The 24,661-nt window shown below is 42.6% G+C and overlaps 1 protein-coding gene across 1 annotated transcript; it reads left to right on the top strand.

Annotated features, from left to right (window-relative positions):
* The first annotated feature begins 4,846 nt into the window (after positions 1–4,846).
* Positions 4,847–19,916, top strand: si:ch211-284e13.4 (insulin receptor substrate 1-B). Its single transcript, XM_015960921.3, has 3 exons — positions 4,847–6,194; positions 8,080–11,223; positions 15,868–19,916. The coding sequence occupies exons 1-3, from the start codon at positions 5,846–5,848 to the stop codon at positions 15,873–15,875; spliced, it is 3,501 nt and encodes a 1,166-aa protein (XP_015816407.3). The 5' UTR covers positions 4,847–5,845; the 3' UTR covers positions 15,876–19,916.
* The last annotated feature ends 4,745 nt before the right edge of the window (positions 19,917–24,661 follow it).

Genomic DNA, 24,661 nt, shown 5'->3' with positions numbered 1-24,661 from the left:
GCTGTTTTTTATTTTTAAGCAATGGGTGATCATTTGTCAGATCACACATAAAAAGCACTTTGGATTGCTATTATCTGTCTCACCGAGACTACTTACGTGTAAATCTGTTATTTGTCCGTCCATCCATCCATTTTCATCTGCGTATCCGGAATCGGGTTGCGGGGGCAGTAGCGTGACTTCCCTCTCCCCAGCCGCCGGAGCCAGCTCCTCCGGGTAAATCCCAAGGGGTTCCCCGGTCAGGTCCGGTGTTGTGCCGGTAAGAAGCCCGCTCCGACCGCTTCTGGCGTCGGAGCGGGCAGTAGAGTCGAGAGTCCCAGACCTCTCCCCAGCTCCTCCGGCCGGGGGAATCCCAAGGGGTTCCCCCGGCCAGGTCCGGTGTTGTGCCGGTAAGAAGTCCGCTCCGACAGCTTCTGGCATTTTTAAAAAGTATCCCAGGGGCACGGTAAGGGTCGGAGATGTTTAGTCTATTTAATTTCTGACTATATAAAACGATTTCTTCTGTTTTAAAGTGTGAAGTAAACTCAGACGAAGTAAAATCCAAGCGGATCTCATTCATGTTCATGGTTACATCCGTGTTTGTTTACCTTTTTTGCATGCCAAAATGGCGTCCACTAACTGACAGTCACGTGGGGTCCGGAGCTCTATGGACACGAATTGTCCAGTATATATGTTGTTGGTTGCCAGTGATGAAAAGGAATCTGATGTTCTTGTTATATTGCTGGAGGTTGTACTCCCTGGGAATTTTTTGACCCTGACCATGGCATTACACCCTAATGGCCATCTGTTGGTAAGGTTGTACTTTAAACACAAAAATAATGCTTTCTTGCAACGATTTAGGTATCTACTGCCCCCTATCGCCAAGGGAAATACACACTGTCACTTTAATCTCAGGAAATTTCCATCAAAATTTTGTTGAAAATGAATTAAATGATGCCCAGTTTTTGGAAAATACTGACAGACTTGTAACATATATAACCATAAATATTGGCTCTAAAATACATGGGAGCGAGTCTAAGGGTGTTTCTCAGTGTCGAGACGCCTGGTCTAGCTAGGCAATGTCTTGCTAGGCCAGGTGCTGTTTTCTGGGAAATTTTTGACCAAGGCTAGTCTAAATGACTAACAAATAGAGAACTAACGCCTCAGTAGCTCATGAACATTTGTACACACCTGGGCAATTCCTGAGGATGTTTCTCCTAGGCAACCAGAACGGGACCAAGGCATCAAGACGAGGTTCCTTGAAATTGAGAAACACTCTTAAGTCTATGGGTGACGTCATATTAGACGCAAAGTTTCCTTCTACATGAGTCTGTGAGGACAAAACGCATTTACTGATTTGTAACAAATGTTTGAAAACCTTTGTCATTCATAAAAGTTGTTGTTTTCCTCTCTGCTTGTTGCCAGTGATGAAAGGGAGACCGATGTGCTTGTCATTTTGCTGGAGGTTGAATTATCTGACAAAGAACTCGTTCGGAAATTGTACACCAGGGATTTTTGACCCTAATGCCCAGAACACACCAGATGTAGAGGAAGTGTGAAGATGCGCCACAAAGCACCATGGAACGACAAGTGCTTATATTCAGCGCCCTTGTTAACCTACGCTCTCGGTCACAGCAGCTGCGAAGTGCCACGAAGGCTCGTGCCGTACCGTGCCGCGACCATTTTGGCGTGAGCTCTAATTGTTTCGTGAGCCATGAGTGAGCCGCGTTAACTTTGGCAGGAAGTCAAACCAAAACAGGAGAGGCAGGCCGGTAAATCTAACAAAATAAAGAAAATTTTCTAAACAAAACATCTCAATTGATAAATGTGATAATTTTTGTGCATCTAAACAGACTAGAGAGATGAAAATGAACAAAGACACACACACACTCCTGCAGAGAAACCATCGACATAAATATACTGGACAATTCCTTTCCATAGACTCCAATATCACGTTTTTGAGGCCAAATGGGAGGTGGCTTTGTGGCTTTTTGCAGCTGGTGTGTTCCGGGCATAATGGTCTTCTTTTATAAGGTCTTACTCAAACACAAAGATATCACAATAATAGCTTGCTTGGAGTGCCCCCATCACCAGAGAAAATACACACAGTCACTTTAAGGTGTTAAAATTAGGAACGCCCAGTGAGGAAATAAGTTTCACTTTTGGATTCACTAACGGAACACTAGGGGGTGCTAAAAGCAAGCCAAAACTGCCTAGTATCTCTTTATAAATGTGCATGATGCAGTCACACCCTCAACCTCACTGTAACGCCTTGACACGTTTATGTTTATGCTTATTTATTTGGCAGACACTTTTATCCAAAGCGACTTACAATTTATAACATATAAGGCATGTTGTGATCTGTGGGGGAAACCGGAGTACTGGGAGGAAACCCACGCATGCATGGGGAGAACACGCAACTCCACGCAGAAAGGCCACAGCAGAGTTTCAAACCTGCAACCTTCGTGCTGCAACAGTGCTAACAACTGCACCACCATGCTGCTCCACTGCACCACCATGCAGCCAACACACATTTAGAATACAATTCTGCTGTTTATTCTGTCTGCACATAATGAAATCAATCTTTCATTAGATATTAAAGCTCCAAACACACAGCTGGATCTTCTGTTATATTTAGTGTGTTTGAAGATCAGCAGGTAAATCTATAAAGCATCAAAGTGAAAAATCACCTCAAATTCATTATGCAATTATTATATTTGACTTCTGCTTTATTTTCTAGTCACCTTGATAATCTTTTAGCCCTGTGCATCATGCTCATTTGCATTGTGGTTGACCTCTACAGACTGTGATGTTTAGTAGCTGCAGATCAGCCTAGGATGGAACAATGTGTTCTCCAGCAGTTCTCCTCTTGTCTCTGTGGTTAAAAAATGCTAAACTCTGCACCACAAAAGCTCCCATCATAAACACGAGATCATGAGAGTTCCCCTGCTGAACAGCAGCCGCGAAGCCTCCTGCTTTCTGACTGACACACCGGCTTGGAGATGCCAGGTTAAGCAGTTAAGTTGTTTTTATAACAGATAGGCAGGACACTTCCGGAAACTGACCTTTAACAATAAAAGCATGGAAACATTTACCGTCAGAACATTTTACTCCATAAGACTATAAGACTGAAACTAAAAGAAAAAGAGATTAAGATGTTTTAAATAATCATACTTAATTTGAATAAATGAAATAAAACATATATATATATATATATATATATATATATATATATATGTATGTATGTATATATATATATATATATATATATATATATATATATATATATATATATATATATATATATATATATATATATATATATAGTATGGAAGGCATATGCTTCCCAAAACTAACAAATAAACAAAAGACCAATTCCCAAACTATTTTTACTGTATATTTCTGCGTTATATATTGTAGCGCAGACAAATCGATTATTTTAATTTGTTATGACCAGGAAGAAGTAATATTCTATATAAATATAAAATATCAACCTGCTAGGTCTTTATTTTATATTATCAGAAGATTCTAGGATTTCATTCAGAAGATCTAGGTTCTTTGCTTTTTCAGTGATCAACCACACTTCGTGTTACTTCAAGAAAGAGTCAGGTTTATAAAAGTAAGAGTTTATTTTACTGTGGCAAGGTGGAGAAATGAAGGCCCGGGCAGGATTTGATCCCCAGACTCCCAGGTGAGAGTCATACGCTCTAACCAGTCAGCCAAAGGGACATCCTCTTGGCCAAGTAGCCAGGGCGCATCATCAATCGGGACACTGTGACAGGATGCTCACACTGCCACATTACAAACAATTTAAAACATGATTAATTAACTAAGCATTTACTGTGAGTGGATGTAACTAAACGTGATGAAGGAAACTATGTGTGAATACGATGTCAGTCAGAGCTTCCTTATCAAAGTAAGCTGAGTTCTGGTGAAAAGAATTTGGTTTGCTCTAAGCTATAAAGTTGTTATCATCAGAAGAACATCAGATGCAATCTGTCATGTCTACTTTGACCGTTCTGGAGAGACCCTCTTGGTGGATCTGAAAGTTGCAGGGGTTGGCTGACCTCTGGCACCGGAGGACTGTAGAATACCGTGGTACCGACTCTTCAGTCCAGAGATGTCTCAGGTCACAACAGCTGGATGGAACCGTGCGTCTGGCGGACTCTTAAGGAGTCTGACAATATCAGCTTTGTTTCTGCAGGAACTGTTTGCTCATCAGCTTTGCAGGTGCAAAAAGGTTTTGATGACGTGTCAAAATCTTTGATGGTTAAAGAGGTTTTGCTACAGATGGCCGGCCTGAGCGAATCTCTAGAACTGTCGAATCACTCAGGATGATCCAGTTTTAAGGTTTTGATGTTATGACTTGCACAGCCAATCAAAGGCTGACAGCTTGGGAGATGTTACCTAGACAACTCAGAAACACACCTTCTTTGATACCGGATTTTCTGACTGGTTAAAAGGGCAAGTTATGTGTTGGAGTTTAACTTAACCGTACTTGTTATTGTGTGAGTGCAGGTGTGAGGACCTCATCGTATAAACATGTTGAACACATAGGTTCTAGCAGACAAACATAACATACCATCCATTCAGTGAGCACAGATTAATGAAGCATTTTATTATACTATAATTATTATAAGTAGTAATAAACAAATGTTCATTTAATAATAAACTAGATTATAAATCATGGAAGAAGTTCATATTGATGTAGGAAATCATTCTTGAATTTAGCAATTGATTCGAGCTGGAGTTCTTCCTTCTGTGGAGACAGCCAGATGGGACCTTGGGAAAGAAAGTTATTGTTTATCTATTAGACATTGCAGAGTCTGTGAGTCCCAGCTGGTATGAAGGCAGGCTCATTTAAAGGGAACACATGCAGTGTTGTGTCTCCTTTCTGACCAGATGTTGAATAGACTTGTAAGTCGCTTTGGACAAGAGTGTCTGCTAAATACATAAACATAAACAACATAAACATAGATGTTGAAAGGTCAGACTGTACCTAAACTGACCATTGCTGAATGATACAATATATAGTTTCTTGTTTTATTTATATCACGAATCAGTCTAACCAGGAGAACTGTGCAAAGTCAGTGGAAATGATCATCATAACGAAAATTCAGTTCATGTAATTACATCAGTCATTGTGCAATTTTGTCTGTTATTTGAAAATAAAGGGAGGGGGGAGCAAAATAAATGTTATCATAGCAAATTCTCTAAATTATACAAATAAATAAACAAAGAGACAAACAAATAAATTAAATAAATAAATAATCTCCGTCAAAGCAGGTGCTGTTTTCCTGTGTGGACACTCAGAAGGCTTAATAAAATCAATTTTTATGTTATAGAAATGTTAAATGCTATATTTTATTCATCTAAAGAAAGGGGAGATCCTGTCTTACGCACCAGTTTAAAGAGTATTTTTCATGATTGCTTTTATTTTGAAAGGTTACACAGGATATTGAGTTTCCATCCCGTCTGACTTGACAGCGGAGGGTATCCACGGGCTGTGGGCACCCTCAGACAGGTGGAGGAGACGTCCTCGAGAATCTGAGCTGCTTGGTCCGGAGGACTGGGCTGGGCTGCGGGACCCGTGGTCGCCGTACACGCTCGGTGCACGGATCCTCCTCCACCCCATGCACCCCGCAGCTGCTGGGTCCACATTATGGAACCAGAACCACAACATGGTTCGGCTCATCTCGCCGTCCTGATCTCTCACACACATGCTTGATGCTTCGGTGTGTGGACTCACACGGGGAGGACGATGGATAGCTGCAGAGGATACACGAGGAGAACCCACAGACTCGAGTTCTTTCCCTGAGATTTCTTTCCGCCTTCCGCCAGTTTTAGTCTTCATTCCTCTTCCACGGTCATGGAGCACCAGGCAGCCGAGCCGCAGAACTACGAGGACGTCCAGAAGAGCGGCTACCTCCGCAAGCATAAATCGATGCACCGGCGATTCTTCGTGCTGAGGACGGCCTCTGAGCACGGTCCCGCTCGGCTCGAGTACTACGAGAACGAGAAGAAATTCCGCAGTAAATCACCTGTGCCCAAGAAGGTCCTGAACCTGGAGACGTGCTTCAACATCAACAAGCGGGCGGATTCCAAGAACAAGCACATGATCGTCCTTTACACCCGCAGCGAGAGCTTTGCCATCGCTGCGGACAGCGAGGAGGTCCAGAACGAGTGGTACCAGGCGATGCTGGACCTCCAGGACAACTGTAAGACCCGAGGAGAGGGGTGTGATTTTTATTCCTGCATCAGGCCTGTCCTGCCCTGAAGGCTGTTGGGCTTCATGTGTTTGGCTCGCCCTTTTCTGATTCCGTCTGCTGGTGTCACTAGAATATATACTTAAGATTTATCTTATTTAATTGTTAGTGCTGAATCCCGTTCTTTTTATTTAACAGTCTAAGTGGAGCCTTTTGGGCAGTTTTTAGGCGGAGGGGGGCAGGTGCATGCGGGGTAGACCATCACGCTATGGGCGGCATGTGCTGTTTGTGCAGCACAGATCCAATCAGCTCTGCGTTTTATTACAGCCAAACCCGCACATTTGTTTTATTCTTATGTCCGTAAATGGAAACCGGTGCGTTAAATGGATCGTGCATGTGAACATGGAACAGATTATCGCCTGTTCTGAGTGAAAAGCAGCCCGAAATCACACGACGGTGTGTTTTTGCATGGCGCAGTGGGCATATAGCAACCATCCAAGGGATGCATCATATAGTAGTAGCCTATCGCGGTGCACTCCGCTGCAGCCTGTGTGTTTTTGTTTTTCTGCACAGCTCTGACTGCCGTTCGCCTAACCTACATTCGTACTAGTGGGGAGGAGATGCCATCGTCAGTGCGTTCTCCCTGGATATTATGTTTCTGTTGGTTATCCTCGTGTTTACGCTGGTATCCCTATGGAGCAGAGCAGAGCAGAGCCCCGCCACCCCTCCCCTCCCTCCTTTTTTATTTATTATTTATTTATTTTTTGCATCTTGGTTGAGACTGATGGGCTTGCCCAGCGCTGATGTGTTTGTTGTTGTGGAACCCTGACCAGATACGCATTAGAGTGCAGACCACATTTTCTTGAGGTTTCCAGCCGAGACAGACGCAATCAAAGGCTTTCCGCATTTTAGTTTAATTCTACATCCGTTTGTGAAATAAACAAGTCTAGAAACAGCTCGAAGCACAATGTGTCATAGAATATGTTGTTTTCTGCAACATCGTTTAAAAAACTGAAAACATCAGCAGCTTTGTATTTGAACTGTATTTTTTTCTCACAGTTAAATGTTTTATGACATCAACCTAATTATAATGTCAAAGATTACCTGCTGAATACAAAATACAATTATCAGATGAAGAATGTATTAATTAAAGAAAGAATACATTCAAACAACCCTAAAAAGTTATTGATCCCTAAACTTACTAAATGGCCATAAATCAGATGGAGGCAACAACTGTGAATGCTAATCTAATATTGCTAAAGAACCCCAGACCGTCACACCACCACCACCATGCTTCACTGTTGGTATGATGTTTAGAGTTAGTTTGTCTCCAGACAGAACAGGAAAACAAAAACAAACAAAGTTAGTTAGTATCTCCTCAGTTTTTAGACAAAAACATCTCAAATATGGATCATCAGGATGGTTTTGGGTGAATGTGAAATGGGGTTGTATGTTTTCTTTGGGCATCAGAATAGACCGTGGAAGTTCCTTATGGTCCATTTTTGGCCTCACATCTTTCTTGCTGTTCAATCATGAACTCTGACCTTAACAAATAAGTGAGGCTTGCAGTGCTTTGGGTGTTCTGGTTTAATTTATTTATTTTGGGTGGGTGGGATGGGGGTGTTGTTCTTGATTAATACAGGATAGGATATTATTTATTTATTTTGCTTTTTGAGATCTTTTAGCCTATTTAATTTTGTTGGGCAGGCTCTACTGATGTGATTTCTCTGGTAGCAATTAGACCTGGGTGTGGCTGGTGCAACTGGCCTCAGCTTTTTATAGAATGTGGTTGATAACAGTTAATTAATGTTTTACTAAAGCGGGCAATTACTTTTCCACAAAACAAAATTTAGCACAATGTTTAACGTAAAAAATCTTTTGTTTTTTGTTTTTCTAGGTAAAACCCCCGAGGACTATGGCAGTAGCGGAGAGTGTAGCTCTCCATCTCCTATTCCAACCTTTAAAGAGGTGTGGCAAGTCAAGGTTTGGCCTAAAGGTCTTGGACATGCCAGGAACTTGGTGGGCATCTACCGGCTGTGTCTAACAGATAAAACAGTCAACTTTGTCAAACTGAACTCTGACGTGGCCGCTGTAGTGTTGCAGCTGATGAACGTTCGAAGGTGTGGCCATTCAGAGAACTTTTTCTTCATTGAGGTTGGACGCTCAGCAATCACAGGTCCTGGAGAGTTTTGGATGCAAGTGGATGACTCGGTGGTAGCTCAAAACATGCATGAAACTCTGCTCGAGGCCATGAAGGCCTTAAGTGAGGAATTCCGACAGCGTAGCAAGTCCCAGTCTGTGGGGACATCATGTGGAGGTGGTACTGCTTCGAATCCTATCAGTGTCCCGAGTCGACGCCATCACCCAAATCTTCCACCGAGCCAGATTGGCTTCTCCCGACGTGCAAGGACTGAGACCCCTGGAACAGGAGGCAGCAGCACCAGCACATCTCCTACATCCCGTCACGGGTTTCCAAGGGCGAGAACAGCAAGCATTGGAGCCAGGTCAGAAGAAGGAGGAGCAAGCGCCAGAGGGACATGGGCCAGTTCCAGTCCAAGTCTAAATGGGTCCTGCTCAACTACACCAACGCTGAGACCTAAGCCTACTAGGGCTCCAACCCCCGCTAAGATTACCCTAAGCCTTGCCCGCTACACGCCTAACCCTGCTCCATCTCCTGCACCTAGTCTGTCCTCCAGCTCTGGTCACGGTTCAGAGTGTGGCCTAGTGGGGGCAGTTGTTGGAAGCATGTCAATTTGCTCCTATGCGCGTGTCTCTCAAAGAGTTTCTGTTTCAGGTTCACCGAGTGACTATGGATCCTCAGACGAATATGGTTCCAGTCCTGGTGAACACTCTCTGCTCATACCTAGTATGTCTGGACATCATGCACATGGAGAGGGCTCCTCCAGCTATATTGTGATGGGGCAGCGAGAGGGTGTGTTTGGTTCCCATCATCACCCCAAAGGGAGGCGGATCCTGCGGCGTTCATCTAGTCGGGAATCAGAAGCGGAACGCAGGCTACTAAGTAAAAGAGCTTCCCTTCCTTTGGCTGCCCAGGAAAGACTAACCCCACACAGAAAAGATGAAGATGATGAAGATGATGAAGAATACGCCATTATGTCACAGAGTGCCAACAGAGGAAGAGCTGACTTACACCATGGCTCAGGGAATTTAGCTATAAGAGGTGGGCAGCTTGATGTGGCGGGAAAATCTAGGAAGAGGGCCGAGAAAAGCAGAAAAGAGGTGGACTCAGGAGGAGCTCTGGATAGTGGTTACATGTCAATGTTGCCAGGAGTCACATCGCCTCCCGTTTCGCTCTCTCTGTCGATAGGTATGTACGATACGAGAGCTAAACCTGGGGCAGATGACGAGTATATGGCCATGACCCCCAACAGCAGTGTGTCTCCTCCTCAGCACATCCGTCACCCCAGCTCAGAGGGTTACATGGTCATGTCTCCCAACAGCAGTAGTTCCACAGACCTGCACGGACTGGGCATGTGGGAGAGCAGGGCCAGCATGGAGAGCCGGGCTGTCAGCGACTACATGAACATCTCACCTGTTAGCAGCCGCTCTGCCTGCAGCACGCCACCTTCCCACCCCGAGCAGCATCAGCTGCAACCGAAAATGTTCAATTCATACTTCTCCTTGCCACGAGCTTATCAGCACACCCTCTATTCTCGCTTTGAGGAAGACTTAAATAAAGGAGAGGAGAAAAAAGACAGCAATGGACACGAAGTTGCTGGAAGGGGAGGAAGACAGGGGTGCAGCAAGAGAAACAAAATTGCAGTGGGTTCTGCAGGAGGCTGCCAACTCTCCATGTCTTCTTCTTCTTTTTCCTCCAGCTCCGCCAGCAGTGAAAGCCTCGAAGACAAGTCATCATCAGCAGGGAGGGGGTTAAGTTTGTTAAGAACTGGAGCAGAATACAGGAGTGCAGGAACATGCACAAAAGAGGGACGTCATAACCAAAAACGTGGCTCAAGTAGCAAGAGCCCCAAGCAACACAGGAGGGGTCGCCCTCTGAGTGTGTCTTCAGACATCACTAAAGCTAATACCTTACCAAGGGTGAAGGAGAACCTGCCACCATCAGTTTCTCAGAGTGTTGATGAATATGTAAGTATTGTCTTTAAGGATGACGATAACTACGATGAGGGACGATGTGCAGGGTCTCCGCGTGGACAGCCGGTAATCCATGGAACTCTACGGCCCTTGAATCAACCACTCCTCCGCCATGATAATCCTGCCAACCTTCCCCGCAGCTTTTCTGCACCGCTGTCCACCTCTACCGAGTACGTCAACATGGATCTAGGGAAATCCTCAACAACCCTGACTCATGTCAGATCCACATTCAACACCCTACAGGGCCCGCCGGCTGCTTCCTCCAAGGCCCGACATGAACACAGCACGTCTTCTCCACTGGCAGCGGAGTGTAGCGCAGGCCACAGAACAAAAACAAAGATGCCAACAGATGCCCCCCCAGCATTTACTGACAGCAAAGGTTCAGATCCCAGCATTTCAGCAAGACCTGCCATCCACTCTGGTCAACCCTTACCCAAAGAGCAGGAGACGAGTTTGGGTTCCTCTCTGGTCAAATCGTTCCAGTCTCCCGACAGGAGCAACAGATTGATCCGGACTGACCAGCAGGGACACTTGAGCCACCATTCTGAGACATTTAACTCACCGCCATCTTTACCAATATACGCATCTTCTTCTACCTCCCTGTTCACAGAGGGCAGCCAGGCGGCAAGTCATCGGCAGGGTTTGGACTGCTCACTGTGGGAGAACGGGCAGGCTGCTGGTTTGCCTGCCACACCTCCACCCCAAGCCTCCACCTCATCCACTGAACAAGGCCTTAACTACATAGACCTTGATTTAGCCATGAAGGAGGGTCCTCAAGCTGGAGCAGAGCGCACCTCTCCCATCTACAGCATCGGGGGGAGCGCTTTGGGTAGCAGTGCTGGCTCTGGCCCCAACACTTACGCCAGTATTGATTTCTACAAGTCAGAGGAACTCAGAACGACCCAGAACAGTCGAAAGGATGGTCAAGGTGAGTGCAGCGGGTCTTTAAAGATAGTTTGTACTGATGGATTAATGATTATAACATCTAGCTTTGAAGTATTCCATAGACATTTATTGACATAAACATTTAAATTTGAGTGGAGGTAGAAGTTTTACTGTCTGTACTCCTTCTCTTCAGTCAGTTCTGATCCATCAGCTAAAAGGAAAACTGGTCTGTGCAAAAATAAATATCATTAAATATTATTTGTAAGAACCAGGTTTCGTTTAAAGGTGTGGAAAAACTGATTATAATCCATCACTGAGTTTTACATGCAGGCTGAACATTAAAACAGTCTCCTACACCTGTCTCCTGCATTAGCTTCTGAAACTCTAGGATTTGAAAATTCTCACAGATCTACATCACACTGTGAATTAGCATTAGCATTAGCATCTTCCCGCCATGGCAGAAGCTCCTCCAGGCTTGTGTTACTTGTGGATATAAAACATCCATGTTGCAAGTCAGTGGTAGAGTCGCACTGCATTTATCCAATCCAGGGCAAGACGTCTAAACATCAGGAAATAAGACTTCAAATTCTGTTGCCTGAAGCTCATATTTGATGTTGCAGACTTGGCCTGATGAGACAGGGGGTGTTTCTCAATGTCAAGGCGCCTGGCCTTGGGAGGCGATGTCTTGCGAGACCAGGCGCCTTGCTTACGAGGACACGGTCCTTCCTTGGTCAAAGAAAACGGTTAAATGGAAGAGACATGCATCGCGTGACCACGGCTTCCACGGCGGTCACCTAACGTCATGTGACACTGGAGACAACGTTATATTTTATAAGTATTAGTTTCAATATCAATATTTAATGAGGCTTTAACTTTTTAAATTGTGTATATATTTGTTAAATGAAATATATAAGTGAGTTACTACTAGGGCCTGGCTGATATGCTTTTTTTGGGACGATACCGATATAAAACTTTTAACAAAAGCCGATAGCCGATATAATGGCCGTTAAATCTCCCTCACAAAAAAAGAAATAAAATTTTTCTTGAGCTTAAACCCTTCATTCTCTGCCTTTTTGATGCAAACTTATTTCTCTATTACACACCAAAGAACTGTCTCAATAACTCACATGGGGTTCCACACGGGCTGCATGGTGGCGCAGTGGTTAGCACTGTTGCCTCGCAGCACGAAGGTCGCAGGATCATAACTCGCCTTTCTGCGTGGAGTTGCGTGTTCTCCCCATGCATGCGTGGGTTTTCTCCGGGTACTCCGGTTTCCCCCACAGATCACAACATGCCCTATAGGTTAAAATAAATAAATAAATAAATAAAAATTGTAAGTCGCTTTGGGTAAAAGCGTCTGCTAAGCACATAAACAACATAAACAAGTAATGCAAATAAGATTTTTTTTAGCAGATCTCAAAAACAACAGAACACACAAACTCAGTCACAGCATCAATCTAACATTCAAGTGTTTTCTTGTAATCTGTGATTTCCACAAATACATTTTAACTTAAAGGAATATTCCACCACTCAGTAAAAGTGTGTCTTGTTAAGATTCCCCAGAGTTAGACAAGTCAGAAAAAGCATTTTATGACCAGCCCAATGTGATCTGGCAGCAGTTGGTTTTCTTAGTTTAGCATAAAACAATGTAAGTGAATTCACATACATTATAGTGTTTTTTAATATAGGTGAATGTAAGCCTTCCCTTCCGTTGCTTTATGCTAAAACAACTGGTTACAAAATGTTTTTTCTGACTTTGCTAACTCTGGGAAATCTAACAACACACACACATTTAGGGACAGAAGATCCCTATAAGGATATTAAAATAATAAAAATGCAGCAATAAATAAAACGTAACACTTGTGCTTTGTAACAAAGTAACACTTTGTGGAAGTTAACTTGGTTAACTTATTCACCCTGGACAGGAAATAATTGCACATAAGAAACATAAATAAGAATAAATAAAAAAATGTTCCAAAACAATAATTTGTGTTCAAAGTTCAAAGGAGTGGAGCCACACAACATGAGTTCATAAAGCTGGCGCCATCTGCAGGATAGGTAGCGCAATATCGGCCATATCGGCCGTCTTTTTGGCCGATAGCCGATACTGTTAATGACCCCAATATCGGCCGATATATCAGTCGGGCCCTAGTTACTACCCGCTAGCCACCGAAGCTGCACTTGCTAAGCAACTAACCAACAATACATAACTTCGTTGGATCTAAAAAAACATTTTAAATTAGTTGGCTTACTTTTAAACTTGAAAATTGCCCTTGAAGTAGCTGCCAGCTTCTGATCCGCCATCCTTTTGAAAATACCGCGGTGTATTTTGGGTAATTTTTGACCAAGGCTAGGCTACAAGACACCTCCCGTGTATCCTCCCTCAGCTAGCTAAACGGCTAACAAACGGAGAACACACGCCTCGGTAGAACATGAACATTGGAACACGTCTTGGCGGCTCCTGATGACGTATCTCCTAGGCAACCGGGGCGGGACCAAGACATCAAGGCAAGGTTCCTTGACATTGAGAAACACCCAGGGGTTTGTGGGCTTTTTTTGGGCCCTGAGTTCTGCCTGCAAGGCATTCATTTCTTCTAGAGACCACTGCAAATGTATTTATTAAAAGAGTTATCCACACCTTTAAGGAAAAACAACAGTGAATTTGAGTTTTGATTCATGATTACAGTAAATTTCATGAGCATAAAGGAGCAAAAAGACACTGAATGATCATTTCCCTTTATATTTACAATAGCACATGTTTCTATTCACATTTACTTGATAATCAATTGACTAATAAAGGCAGACTGTTCAATCGGATGTATTGGATGAATTGATCAAAACCTGATTAAATAATAAACTCCAAATTGGACAGTCAAAAGAAACACATATTGCTTTACTGCCATTTAAAACCACCATGAGTGATTAAAATACACAAACATGTGTTGAAAGGACTAATTGTGTAAGTTCTCGTCATTTTCATGAAACTGGATGCAAACTTCAGCATAATGTAAATGGTACTGAGACACAAACGCCTGTCTGGCTCTTAGTCACTTATCTTTTCATCGTGTACTGATGTGGCCTCAAGCTGGTGGGCAGCGCCGAGCTTCCTGTCTGTAGGCCATCTGTAGAGTCTCTTAATATCATAAGTGGGTGTTCAGAGAGCAGAGCCGATTGATTTGTCTGCTGGTAATGAGCCATTTCACATGAATGGAGGCATAAGGGACGGTAACACGGGCCAGGTGTTTATGTTTCTATGTGGGCGGTCTGCTGGCTGCAGGATTTCTCATGGCGGCTTTGAGGTTTCCCTCAGACTGTACAGACGACAGATATTAAATGGTTAATGCTAATGTTTTATGTGAGGTTGATGCTAAAAACAATTTGCATGTAAATAAACGGTGTTAGAATAGATACAAGTAAATATCAGGCAGAAGAATCTATTTTATTGACAGCAGAAACATTTGCTGAATCGATGTTTCTAATGGTGCTCAATAGCCTAATATTTAAGTAGCGTTCATAGCCAATAAAGCAAGATCCTTTATTCATGCTGCATTTAATGATTGACTGTGTTTTACCTGTGCAAAAGCTTCTTGCCTTTGTTTTACAACCTGCAAACATCTTCTAATAACTGAGCTCAGTGTATGAAATCTGAAATCCTAAACGTCCTGCCGTTTTATTGTGCTGACACGATTAGAAGTAGATCGGCGGAGAACTCTGTGTTGTCAAGGAGGCTCATGAAGAGAAGAAACAGTCTCTGGAGGTGATAAAGCAACAGATACGTCATGTTGACATCTGCAACAACGGCCATGAGACCAATCAGAAAATCTTAGCACAAAGATATCACGCTCCACGTGATATTTACCTAAGCTGCCAGCGGAAACTCCAGATTAAACGAAAGCAATATGCTGAGGCAAACTGCCGTTTTATCCTCCTGTGTGGAGAGATTGGCATCAGATGTGCTGGAGAAGACATTTTAGCTTCATATGTTGTTGTAGAATGCCTTCTCCAGGTGAGGGACGAGGTCCTGCCTCAAGTAGAGGAGTTTAAGTATCTCAGGGTCACAAGTGAGGGAAAGAGTGAGATCGATAGGTGGATTGGCGCTGCATCTGCAGTGATGCGGGCGTTGTACTGGTCTGCCGTGGTGAAGAGAGCTGAGCTGGAAGGTAAAGCTCTTGATCTACATTCCTACCTTCAACTATGAACACAAGCTTTGGGTAGTCACCAAAAGAATGAGATCGCGGATACAAGTGGCCAAAATGAGTTTTCTCCACAGGGTGTCAATCTCTTAGAGATAGGGTGAGATGCTCAGTGGTTTGGGAGGGGCTCGGAGTAGAACCTCTGCTCCTCCACATCAAGAGGAACCAGTTGAGGTAGCTCTAGCATCCATAGGATGCCTCCCTGGTGAGGTTTTTTGGGCACATCCAACTGGGAGGAGACCCAAGGGAAGACCCAGGACACGTTGGAGGGGCAATGTCTCTCGGCTGGCCAGGGAACGCCTTGGGATTCCCCCAGGAGGAGCTGGCCCAAGTGGCTGGGGAGAAGGAAGTCTGGGCCTCTCTGCTTAGCCTGCTGCCCCCGCGACCCGACCTTAGATAAGCGGAAGAGAATGGATGAATAGATGGATGTTGTTGTAGAAGGAAGTTTGTGCCATTTATATAAATTAAATCTCTTCCCTAATTTTGGATTCCAGACTGTTGATCTCCATCTTTGTTCTGGACGTATGTGACGACTGGGAGACGGCTTGACCCGCGACGGGACGGCGGGCAGCCTGATCTGCTGCCACAACACAGACCCTGGAAAGCCTCATCTCCATCCGTCTGCTGTTTTCTGTCAACCAAACGTGTGCCAAACACACACACACACACACACACACACACACACACACACACACACACACACACACACACACACTCGTTGACCTTGTTGGTATAAAATGAGATGTGATTTTGGTTTAACTTGTACAGATGAGGACTGAGATCACGGGTGTTGACGAGACTTTCAGGGAACAACGCAAAATTCATCTGTGAATCTTTATTTATCCTGCGAGTGAGCCAGTATGATCAGTATGGTGACTTAATGTTAACATAAAAACAAAACCAAGGCAGCTGCTATGTTGACACAGTCTCAGCTAAACCTGGAGTGTTAATTGGTGTTTTCATTCTGCTGTCGCCTTTTACGTCTCATCCTGGTGTGTACGCAGAAGTTAAACGATCATCAGGTGTCATTTTGACTCGAACCAACAGGAATCATCAGACACACTCTTACTGTAAATATGTTTGAATTATCATATATATGTCGTTGCTTTAAAGAAAAGCCTTTATACTTCCTAACTACTGTTTTTGTGTTACCGAAGTACTTCAGATTGTTAATTGTTATTACAAAAACTAGCATTCTGGACTTGGCAGGGAAATCACATTATCCAGATGAGTAAAGTAGGAATCACATTTAACAGTTAACTGCATTTAATGTGTTTTAGCTCAAATACTATCAGTTTTCAATATCTGATTCGTGATGTGGATCTAATTATAGGAAAATTAAGACTCTTGAAAGCCTAACTCCACATTTTCTTACATGAGAAACTGCAGATAATTTACAGAAAGAACGTGAGTCTCAGTTAGCCACAATGCAACAGTAAAAGTTGTGTAGAAGCTGCAACTTTTATTAAATTGCCATTTTACTCACTTTATTTTAAAAAAATTGCGCAGGAAGTCTAAAAAATGAATAGATTTCCTTTATAACCACAGTAAAAAAAAAGTGGACATGTTTCAAACTGAGCTTTTTCATAAACCCATAAAACAACCTGATTAAAGAACATTCGACTTGCAAGATTAGGGAAAGCCAGGGGCTGCATACCACTCTTGCAGCTGTAAAACCTTTAGAAAGCAGAACTCCTTCTAAATGGAATGCAGCCGTCCTTAACACCCCCGTGCACAAGTCATAATATTTGCACTCAGATACGTCTCTAGACGTGCTCCAGATTAAAACCTGCAACTCATCTGATCATAACCCGTTTGATTCCCCCTTTTTTTAATTTAAGCAAAAATCTGAGAATTAGATGTGGTCCTACAGGAGCAGATTGAGCTCATGCAGCAGGTCTATGACATCGATCGAATAGAGTGCTGTAATTTTCTCCCACTCTTCGCCCCCAGATCCCACTTAATAGCCGTATATCAGATGAGTCTGACACAAGACTGTCAAATCAATTACATGATGTCTGAGTCACATCGCCGGGCATGCTGGGAAACGACACAGAGCAGAACATCGTGTAGCGTGGAAACAGGAGAGCATTTTGAAAATCCTAGAGCGGTTTCAAACAGATAAGTAACACAAAAGTATTAGAGAAGGTGTAAAAGCTTCATTTTTTAGACATCCGGACTTTTCTACTCCAGCTGTATATTCCACTATAGTATCTACTATAGTACATGCTAGTAGGACAGAAACTATAGTACATACTGTGGTTAGTTTCCTCAATCACGTAACAGTTTTAATATAAAGTGACACATTACAACAGTATATAAAATAAACAGTATATCATGATTAATACTATATAGCCTAGATATCTATATTCTCTTTTATAAAGTGCCTCATTTTTGATTGTAGCTGTGTTGACACAGTTGATCTGAAACTAGGTTGTGAAAATGGGGTCAAAATACAAAAAGTGTGTTTTTTCTGAGTAAGAATCTGTGACAGAGCAGAAACTTCACATTGCTGCCACTCACTGGAGATCAGACTGCCTTGTCCCAAATATGAACGTTCAACTTTTTTTTTCAGTGCCTGATGCTTAACACACACACACACACACACACACACACACACACACACACACACACACACACACACACACACACGCACGCACGCACACACACACACACACACACACTTTTGCTTGGTTTTGTTGAGAAAAAAGAAAAAAAAAGTTTCTTGCCCTGTGATTGGCCCACGTCCAACCCTCATGTCCTTAACTACCAAAACTCCTTGTTGATCGTGTCTGACGGGGAAACCTCTGACAGATGCAACAATTTAAATGATTCAGATAATAAACTTGTATAATTCTCCAGTGTGTGTAGATTTTAATGTCTGATCCTGTTTATATGACGTCTATTTTAACTTTCCGTGTTTTTAAAAGCCCTGTAAATAAAAGAACTCAGTGTTTGAGTTGACGTTTGGTTTGAGAACAATTTAAACCCAACAGCTGATCTGATGTGTGAACGTTTGTGTGATGATCAGATATTAATTCTGCTCCTGAAACACATGAACATGTCAGTTTTCTCTCATTTATTACCGCTTCTTTTTTTGTTGTTTTTTGTTTATTTCTAACATTCTGCAACAAAAAGGATAAAGTTTATGAAAAGACGAAAGACTGAAACCTAAAACTAATTTTTACTTAACCAAAATGTCATAGATTTGAAATCAAATTCAAAAGTCTTTTTTGTTTTCCCAGTAAAATGAAATTGTGTTTTGACTGTTGCCAGAGCCTCTGAGGTTTTGTTGACATTGCTGAAGCTATACATTGATTATGAACATTTTTTGGGCTGCAGATGCATATAAAGGTAAATATGTTACTGTATTTGTGGATGCAATGTCAGAGCGAGACGTTTGCATGCAGGGCTCTGGCTTTTGTGTACAGGGTAAAAACCAAGGAGGCTTTCTTGATGTATTTCAGACACTAGTAGCTTTTCCCACATTTAGATTTATTATGCGTGCTTTCACGCGATTATACATTATAGTATTAAGTTTTAGTTTAAGAGAGTTGTTTCTGTGAATGAACCAGACTAACTAGACTTTTTTAAGTCTAGTCAAAAGATATTAAAAATGACCTTGTTTTTCTATTTGGTGCCAAAAGTTTGACCTTTTATATTTGAGGCCTGTGATCCTGCATCTTGATCACTAAACGAAATATTTAAAAAAAAATGATCTGCTTTTCCACATATTTATTAAGGATGAATATGTATTAAACAAATCTTACCCGTGCACGCTCCTCTTTATGCTAACTATTGACAATCTCAAAAACATCAATTAGCTCCATGTTTTGTTGAGGTGATCTTTTATAATCTCTTTGTTATTACCACAGTGCAACTCTTTTAATTAGGGATTAGTGAGACTCTCTGACTGTACCTCATAATCTCGGTTCCGTTCAGACGCAACAGTTGGTGTGTCAGTAAAACCCCTCGGAGGTTGGTGCAGGAAGAGCGCCCGCGTGAAAACAAAAAACAAACACAGACATGTACAGAACTTTAATACCAAAATGTTTTAATACCATCCCATCCAGATTTGATACAAAAAGCCTCTCATCTTCTGGTCATCAGGACTCTGCTGAGTATTTACTTTGGGTGTGAAGCAGACGCGAGCGCCTTCTGAATATTTTATAGCAGCAGCACACGGTTTAAAGTGCTCAACAGACTCTAAGTGTGGGAAACGATACTGTACGTACAATCAGGATCGCAGCTGTAATTGCAACGGGAGGGCAGCAGATGTATTTTAAAGGAAAGGAGACTACTTTGATAATGATGTAAGATGAACAGGATCTAAAGGGATGTAAAGTTTACTGTGTATAAATAAAGTTTGCTTCAGGAGGGAGGGGCCGGGTGGGCGGGGCTGTGGGGTAAGGGGTTTGTTCTGTTCATGGAGAAATGGATTAAAACAAACTATTGATGATTCTTGTCTGTGATGTAGACAACGTCAACTTTTTTCTTTTGATAAAAGGCAAAATGATATTAAAAAGAAAAACTGTGAATTTTATTGGCCGTGTTTATTTTTTTATATATAATAAAATCTAAACTGAGAACACGAGTCCAGACTGCAGCGGCGTAAGCCTGCAGGTCCGAGGTTTAAAGACTAAGCTCAGGGCACATTTGTTTAATCCCAGGCTACTCTGTTTTTAACAGATGGTATTTGGGCAGAATTAAAGAGGAGAGAAGAAAAACAATAGAGACATCCGTCCAAAAATATCTGGTGTGTGATAAAACCAGGAAAGAATTCCAATCAGTTTATAACAAATCTTATTTATTCAAAATGCTGTTGACATGTTATATTAAGACATTAAAGTGACAGGGTGTATTTTTCCTGGTGATAGGGGGCAGTAGATACCTAAATCATTGCAATCAAGCAGTAATTTTGTGTTGGAGTAAGACCGTACCAACATCAGGGTCAAAAAGCCCTGGGGAGGGCAAACTTTAGCAAAATTACGAGCACATCAGACTCCCTTTCATCACTGACAATAAGTGAGGAGGTAAATGTGTAAAACAAAACATTTAAGAATGACAAAAGTTTTGTAACTGTTTGTTACAAATGAGTAAATGCATTTTGTCCTCATGGGCTTCCGTAGAAGGAAACATGACATCTAATATGGCGTCACCCAGAGACTTAGACCCGCTCCATGTATTTTAGACTTGATTTTTATAGTTATATGTTACAAAGCCGCCACTATTTTTCAACAACTCTGCTTCATTTCATTCATTTTCAACAATATTTTGATGGATATTTCCAGAAATTTAGCATTTTTGACGAATACGAGCATGAAACGAGGAAAAACTCGTAAATATCTGTAATCGTGCTGAAGGAAAATCTTCATTGGGCAACTGACTGTCTTCACGCTCTGTGATTGGTCAGTCACATAGAGCATCCACCCCTCCCTACACACAAAACTCTGCAGCCGGGAGCTCACTCCGGCCCATCCACGCACACACACAAGACAGTAACTGATCCCTCTGTGCTTGCTTCACTGTTGCTCACTTTTCTTCAGTACTCCATAGGTTTTCTTCAGCTCGGTATATTTAAAGTTACTTTTTTTGTAACGTACGTGGTGCATTTGACAAGACAGAGCTGAAAACAGCTCGTGCTGCGTCGGTCACTGCCTCTGCTCCGCTCGGGTCGGGGTCGTCATTTGCATTTTTTTACTGTTTAGGCTTCGGAACGAGCCTCCGCGCCGAGAGAACAAACATCTCAGCTCTGAAGCCGATCTTCACCCGCATACGTCACACGACACCTGATCAGGAAGCAGAAAATCCGGTGTTAGGAGATCATTTTGGGCTGTTCCTTTAAAAAAAAAGTGAGGAGCAAACCGGAAAAGCTTCTGCCGATCACAATTCCACAACGGATTATGAAAGAACGGATAACACGTGTCAAGTCCTGCACTCTTTTGTGCCTTCCCACTTGAGGGATAAACATCCACCCAGAGTTGAGGAACTGGATTTCACTCAGAGACCGAAACGATGCTTTACTTTTTGCTTTTATGTTTATTTTTCAGCATGTCAGCACGGGTCAGGTCAGGTGAAAAACCTTCAAACAACCAACATATACCCTTAAATTAGTTTTACATAGTTTTACATCATTATTTTTAGCATTAACTTTATACAGCCTTAACAAACATCAAATAATTATCAATAATACATCTACTATTGAAATCTAATCACAGAACCTAAAAATGGACAAACCCTTTTGGGAGCAGATTTATCACCACATGAAACATTAAGAAACCCACCACAAACAATTTGCTACAAGCATTTTCTGATTCTATAAATAACGAAACAAAGTAATTATGTCACTACTTGGCAAATAACCACAAAGTTATGGTGAAACCAAACAAATCACCCAGAATCTCAATTGTTTGGGACACGCCTAGACAAACAATCAGGTCAACAGTTTCTTATTTAATCAGCAGCAAAGTCCATACACAACCATCATATGTTATAAATTTATCTTACCGGCTGCCTCTCTGATATTCGTAGATGTATTTAGTTCTGAAGAGACTTTCTGAATGACTGACTCAGAACACCATGCTCTCTGGTAAAGTTACCTCTCGGAGAGTGGTGCATCACCTTTATTGTCCCTGTGGAACCCCTTCTGCTGAAGATGGTTCCTACTCTGAAAAAATCAAAGCTTGACTTGACACCTCCTACACGATCCTTCCATAATATCCATGGGAGGATCGTCTGTTTGGTGATTATTCATTTGGATTCAATGTTCTGTTTGTTCTTCAACTGGTAACAGGCCGATGAGCCTTCGAACATCTCTGTGTAGGACAATGGGCATCGTTTGCTCCTTTTCCTTTAATTTGTCTTCGTTTCACGTGCCTTATGATGGGGGTGCAGTAGCTAGGAGAGACTTGAACTTCAACATCCCTCACAACGTCTTTACTGTCTGGATTTACTCCAATGACTCGTCCAAGCTTGGACTGCCCTCTTAGTGCATTTTGGTCACTTAGCCAAACAATATCACCAACTGCAACATTTCTGTGGAGAGTGTGCCACTTGTTTCTCACAAAGAGGTTAGGACCAGCAAGCTGGCTCCAATTCTTCCAGAACTGTGTCACGGTTTCTTGCATTTTCCTTAGTCGACTGTAGGGATACGTAGAAAAGTCAAAGGTTTTAAAATCCCCACTCTGAGAAGCTTGGCCGAGGAGAGAGTTGGGTGTTACGTACTCTATGCAATACTCTCAGCTTTGTGTCCTTGCACCAATTGGGCGCTCATTTGTGAGATTTGCTGCAATTTGTAGGGTTGTTTGGAACTCACTGTAACTGAGTGAAGAGTCTTTGCCAATACTTTGAAGGGCTCTTTTAACAACTCGTACGGCAGCTTCTGCGGCTCCATTTCAATATGGCGAATCGGTGGGAAGAATTTTCCACACCCACTCGGTTTCTTGCTTGACTGCATAGTCCTCCAGATCCATTTTGTTCATGCTGTCTAGGCACTGGTAAAGTTCTTTCAGAACAGGTCTTGCCCCGACAAAGTTAGTTCCAAGATCGGACTCAACTTTCTTTGGGTGCCCTCGAATTGCAGTGAAACGCTGATAGGTCATGAGGAAACTTTCAGATAACAGACTGCAACGTCAACATGAATGGCATGACTAGCCATGCAGCAGAATTCAACACCCCAAACCTTCATGGGCACTCTTTTCTTGATGTCATCTTTTACTTGGTAAGGGCCAAAGAGGTCAATGGAGGTGAACTCAAAGGGTGTCGCTGGTTCACTTCTTTCTGTTGGCAAATCTCTCATAACTTGTTGACAGGCTCTTGCTTTTGCCTTTCTGTAGATTATGCAAGCATAGACAATCTTTTGGACAAGTCTTCTTCCTCTCACAACCCATGCCGTTTTCCTCATCCTTAACAGGGTCCCTGTCACTCCATCATGGGCCTTGTTGTGAGCTTCACGGGCTAACAAGGTAGAAACCCAAGCATCATAAGGCAGGATGGGAACTCCAAGTCGATCAGTTTTGAAGGATTGGACTCTTCCACCACAAATGTTGTTTTGCCATGGAGGTATTTAATTCTTCATATCGAAGAGCAGCGATCCTCATTGACCTTGCAAAAAGTGTCTTCGACATGTGGGCTGAGAAAACACACTCTTCAAATAATGCAGGGTGTGTCCCACCAACCACATTTGCCAGAGGGCCGTCCCACAGCACAAGGTCTCCGACAGCCTTCACCCTCTGTGGAGCAAGTTGACCTTCTCTGTGACTGGTGAGCAGACTTATCTCCTTTGGTCTCACAAACTTCCAGTGGCACATCTGGGAAGAACTTTTTTAGTTGCTCTGGGGATACATGCTTGTGAATATGTGCTATGCTATCAATTCCATAGCATATCATTTGATGAGATATGAAACTGCCTTTAGAGGTTTTCATCCTGATCTTTAGGATATATCGTTTCATCTCCACTTGAATCTTCATGCTTCTAACTCCATGAATGACATGTGTGATTTCCTCACTTCTGAGATTCAGCTTCTGTGCAGCCTTGTGGGTTATATAGTTTGTATCAGATGCTAGATCAATGAGTGCACCAATTTTTTGCCCAGCATTAGCTGTAACTTCTAGGAGCATCACGATCCCTGGCAATTCTTGCAACCCACTCGCCGTTAAGAGGTCTGATTGGTCTGTCAAGGTACTGAAAGCTCTAGATGCAATATCGGAAAATACATCTCTGCATTGTTTCTCATGTTCAGGTGAAAGTTTCTTCAGGAACTCTTCTTGCTCACATGTGTAATTCCTTATGCTTTCATCTTCCTTTGTATGCTCTCTTCTCCATCTTTGACCTACATCATTTTTCTTCACCTCTGTCTTAGGGCACAGATAGTAGTGATGATCAGGGGTTTTCCCATCTTTGCAACTCTGGCTTCTGTGTAAGTAGTCGGGCTTGCAGTATTGGCTGCCATCATGGACTTCCAGACACCTTTTGCATGTCCCCAATTTACTTATTGCAGCTTTTCTTTCTGACAGTTTTAATGTACGGAATTGCTTGCAGAAATAAAGTTTTCTTTTGTGGCCTCCATCACCACAAACCACACAACCTGGCTTGTAACTGTTGGCTGACTTTGTTCGGGTGTATTTCAGATCAGGTCTGGTGTCCTTTCTGGCCTGCTCTTCATCCCGCAGTTGCTCTAGCTGCTCGTATATGCTTTTTTTGCCCTTTGAGAAATGCCAAAAGACCGTCAAATTGTTTATCTGGAACCACAACGTTGTCAGCTGCATAGATTAGCCACTCTTTTTTAA

The sequence above is a fragment of the Nothobranchius furzeri genome, chromosome 10 (assembly GCF_043380555.1).
Source record: "Nothobranchius furzeri strain GRZ-AD chromosome 10, NfurGRZ-RIMD1, whole genome shotgun sequence".
In the NCBI taxonomy this organism is placed as follows: Eukaryota; Metazoa; Chordata; class Actinopteri; order Cyprinodontiformes; family Nothobranchiidae; genus Nothobranchius; species Nothobranchius furzeri.
The sequence above is the reverse complement of the archived record's forward strand: the minus strand, read 5'-3'. Positions and strand labels throughout refer to the sequence as shown.

Excerpts from the sequence above, each read along its gene's own strand:
- si:ch211-284e13.4 (XM_015960921.3), top strand. The coding sequence starts at position 5,846 with ATGGAGCACCAGGCAGCCGAGCCGCAGAACTACGAGGACGTCCAGAAG. Across the intron at positions 6,195-8,079 it reads GCTGGACCTCCAGGACAACT|GTAAAACCCCCGAGGACTAT; the intron begins GTAAGACCCGAG and ends TTGTTTTTCTAG.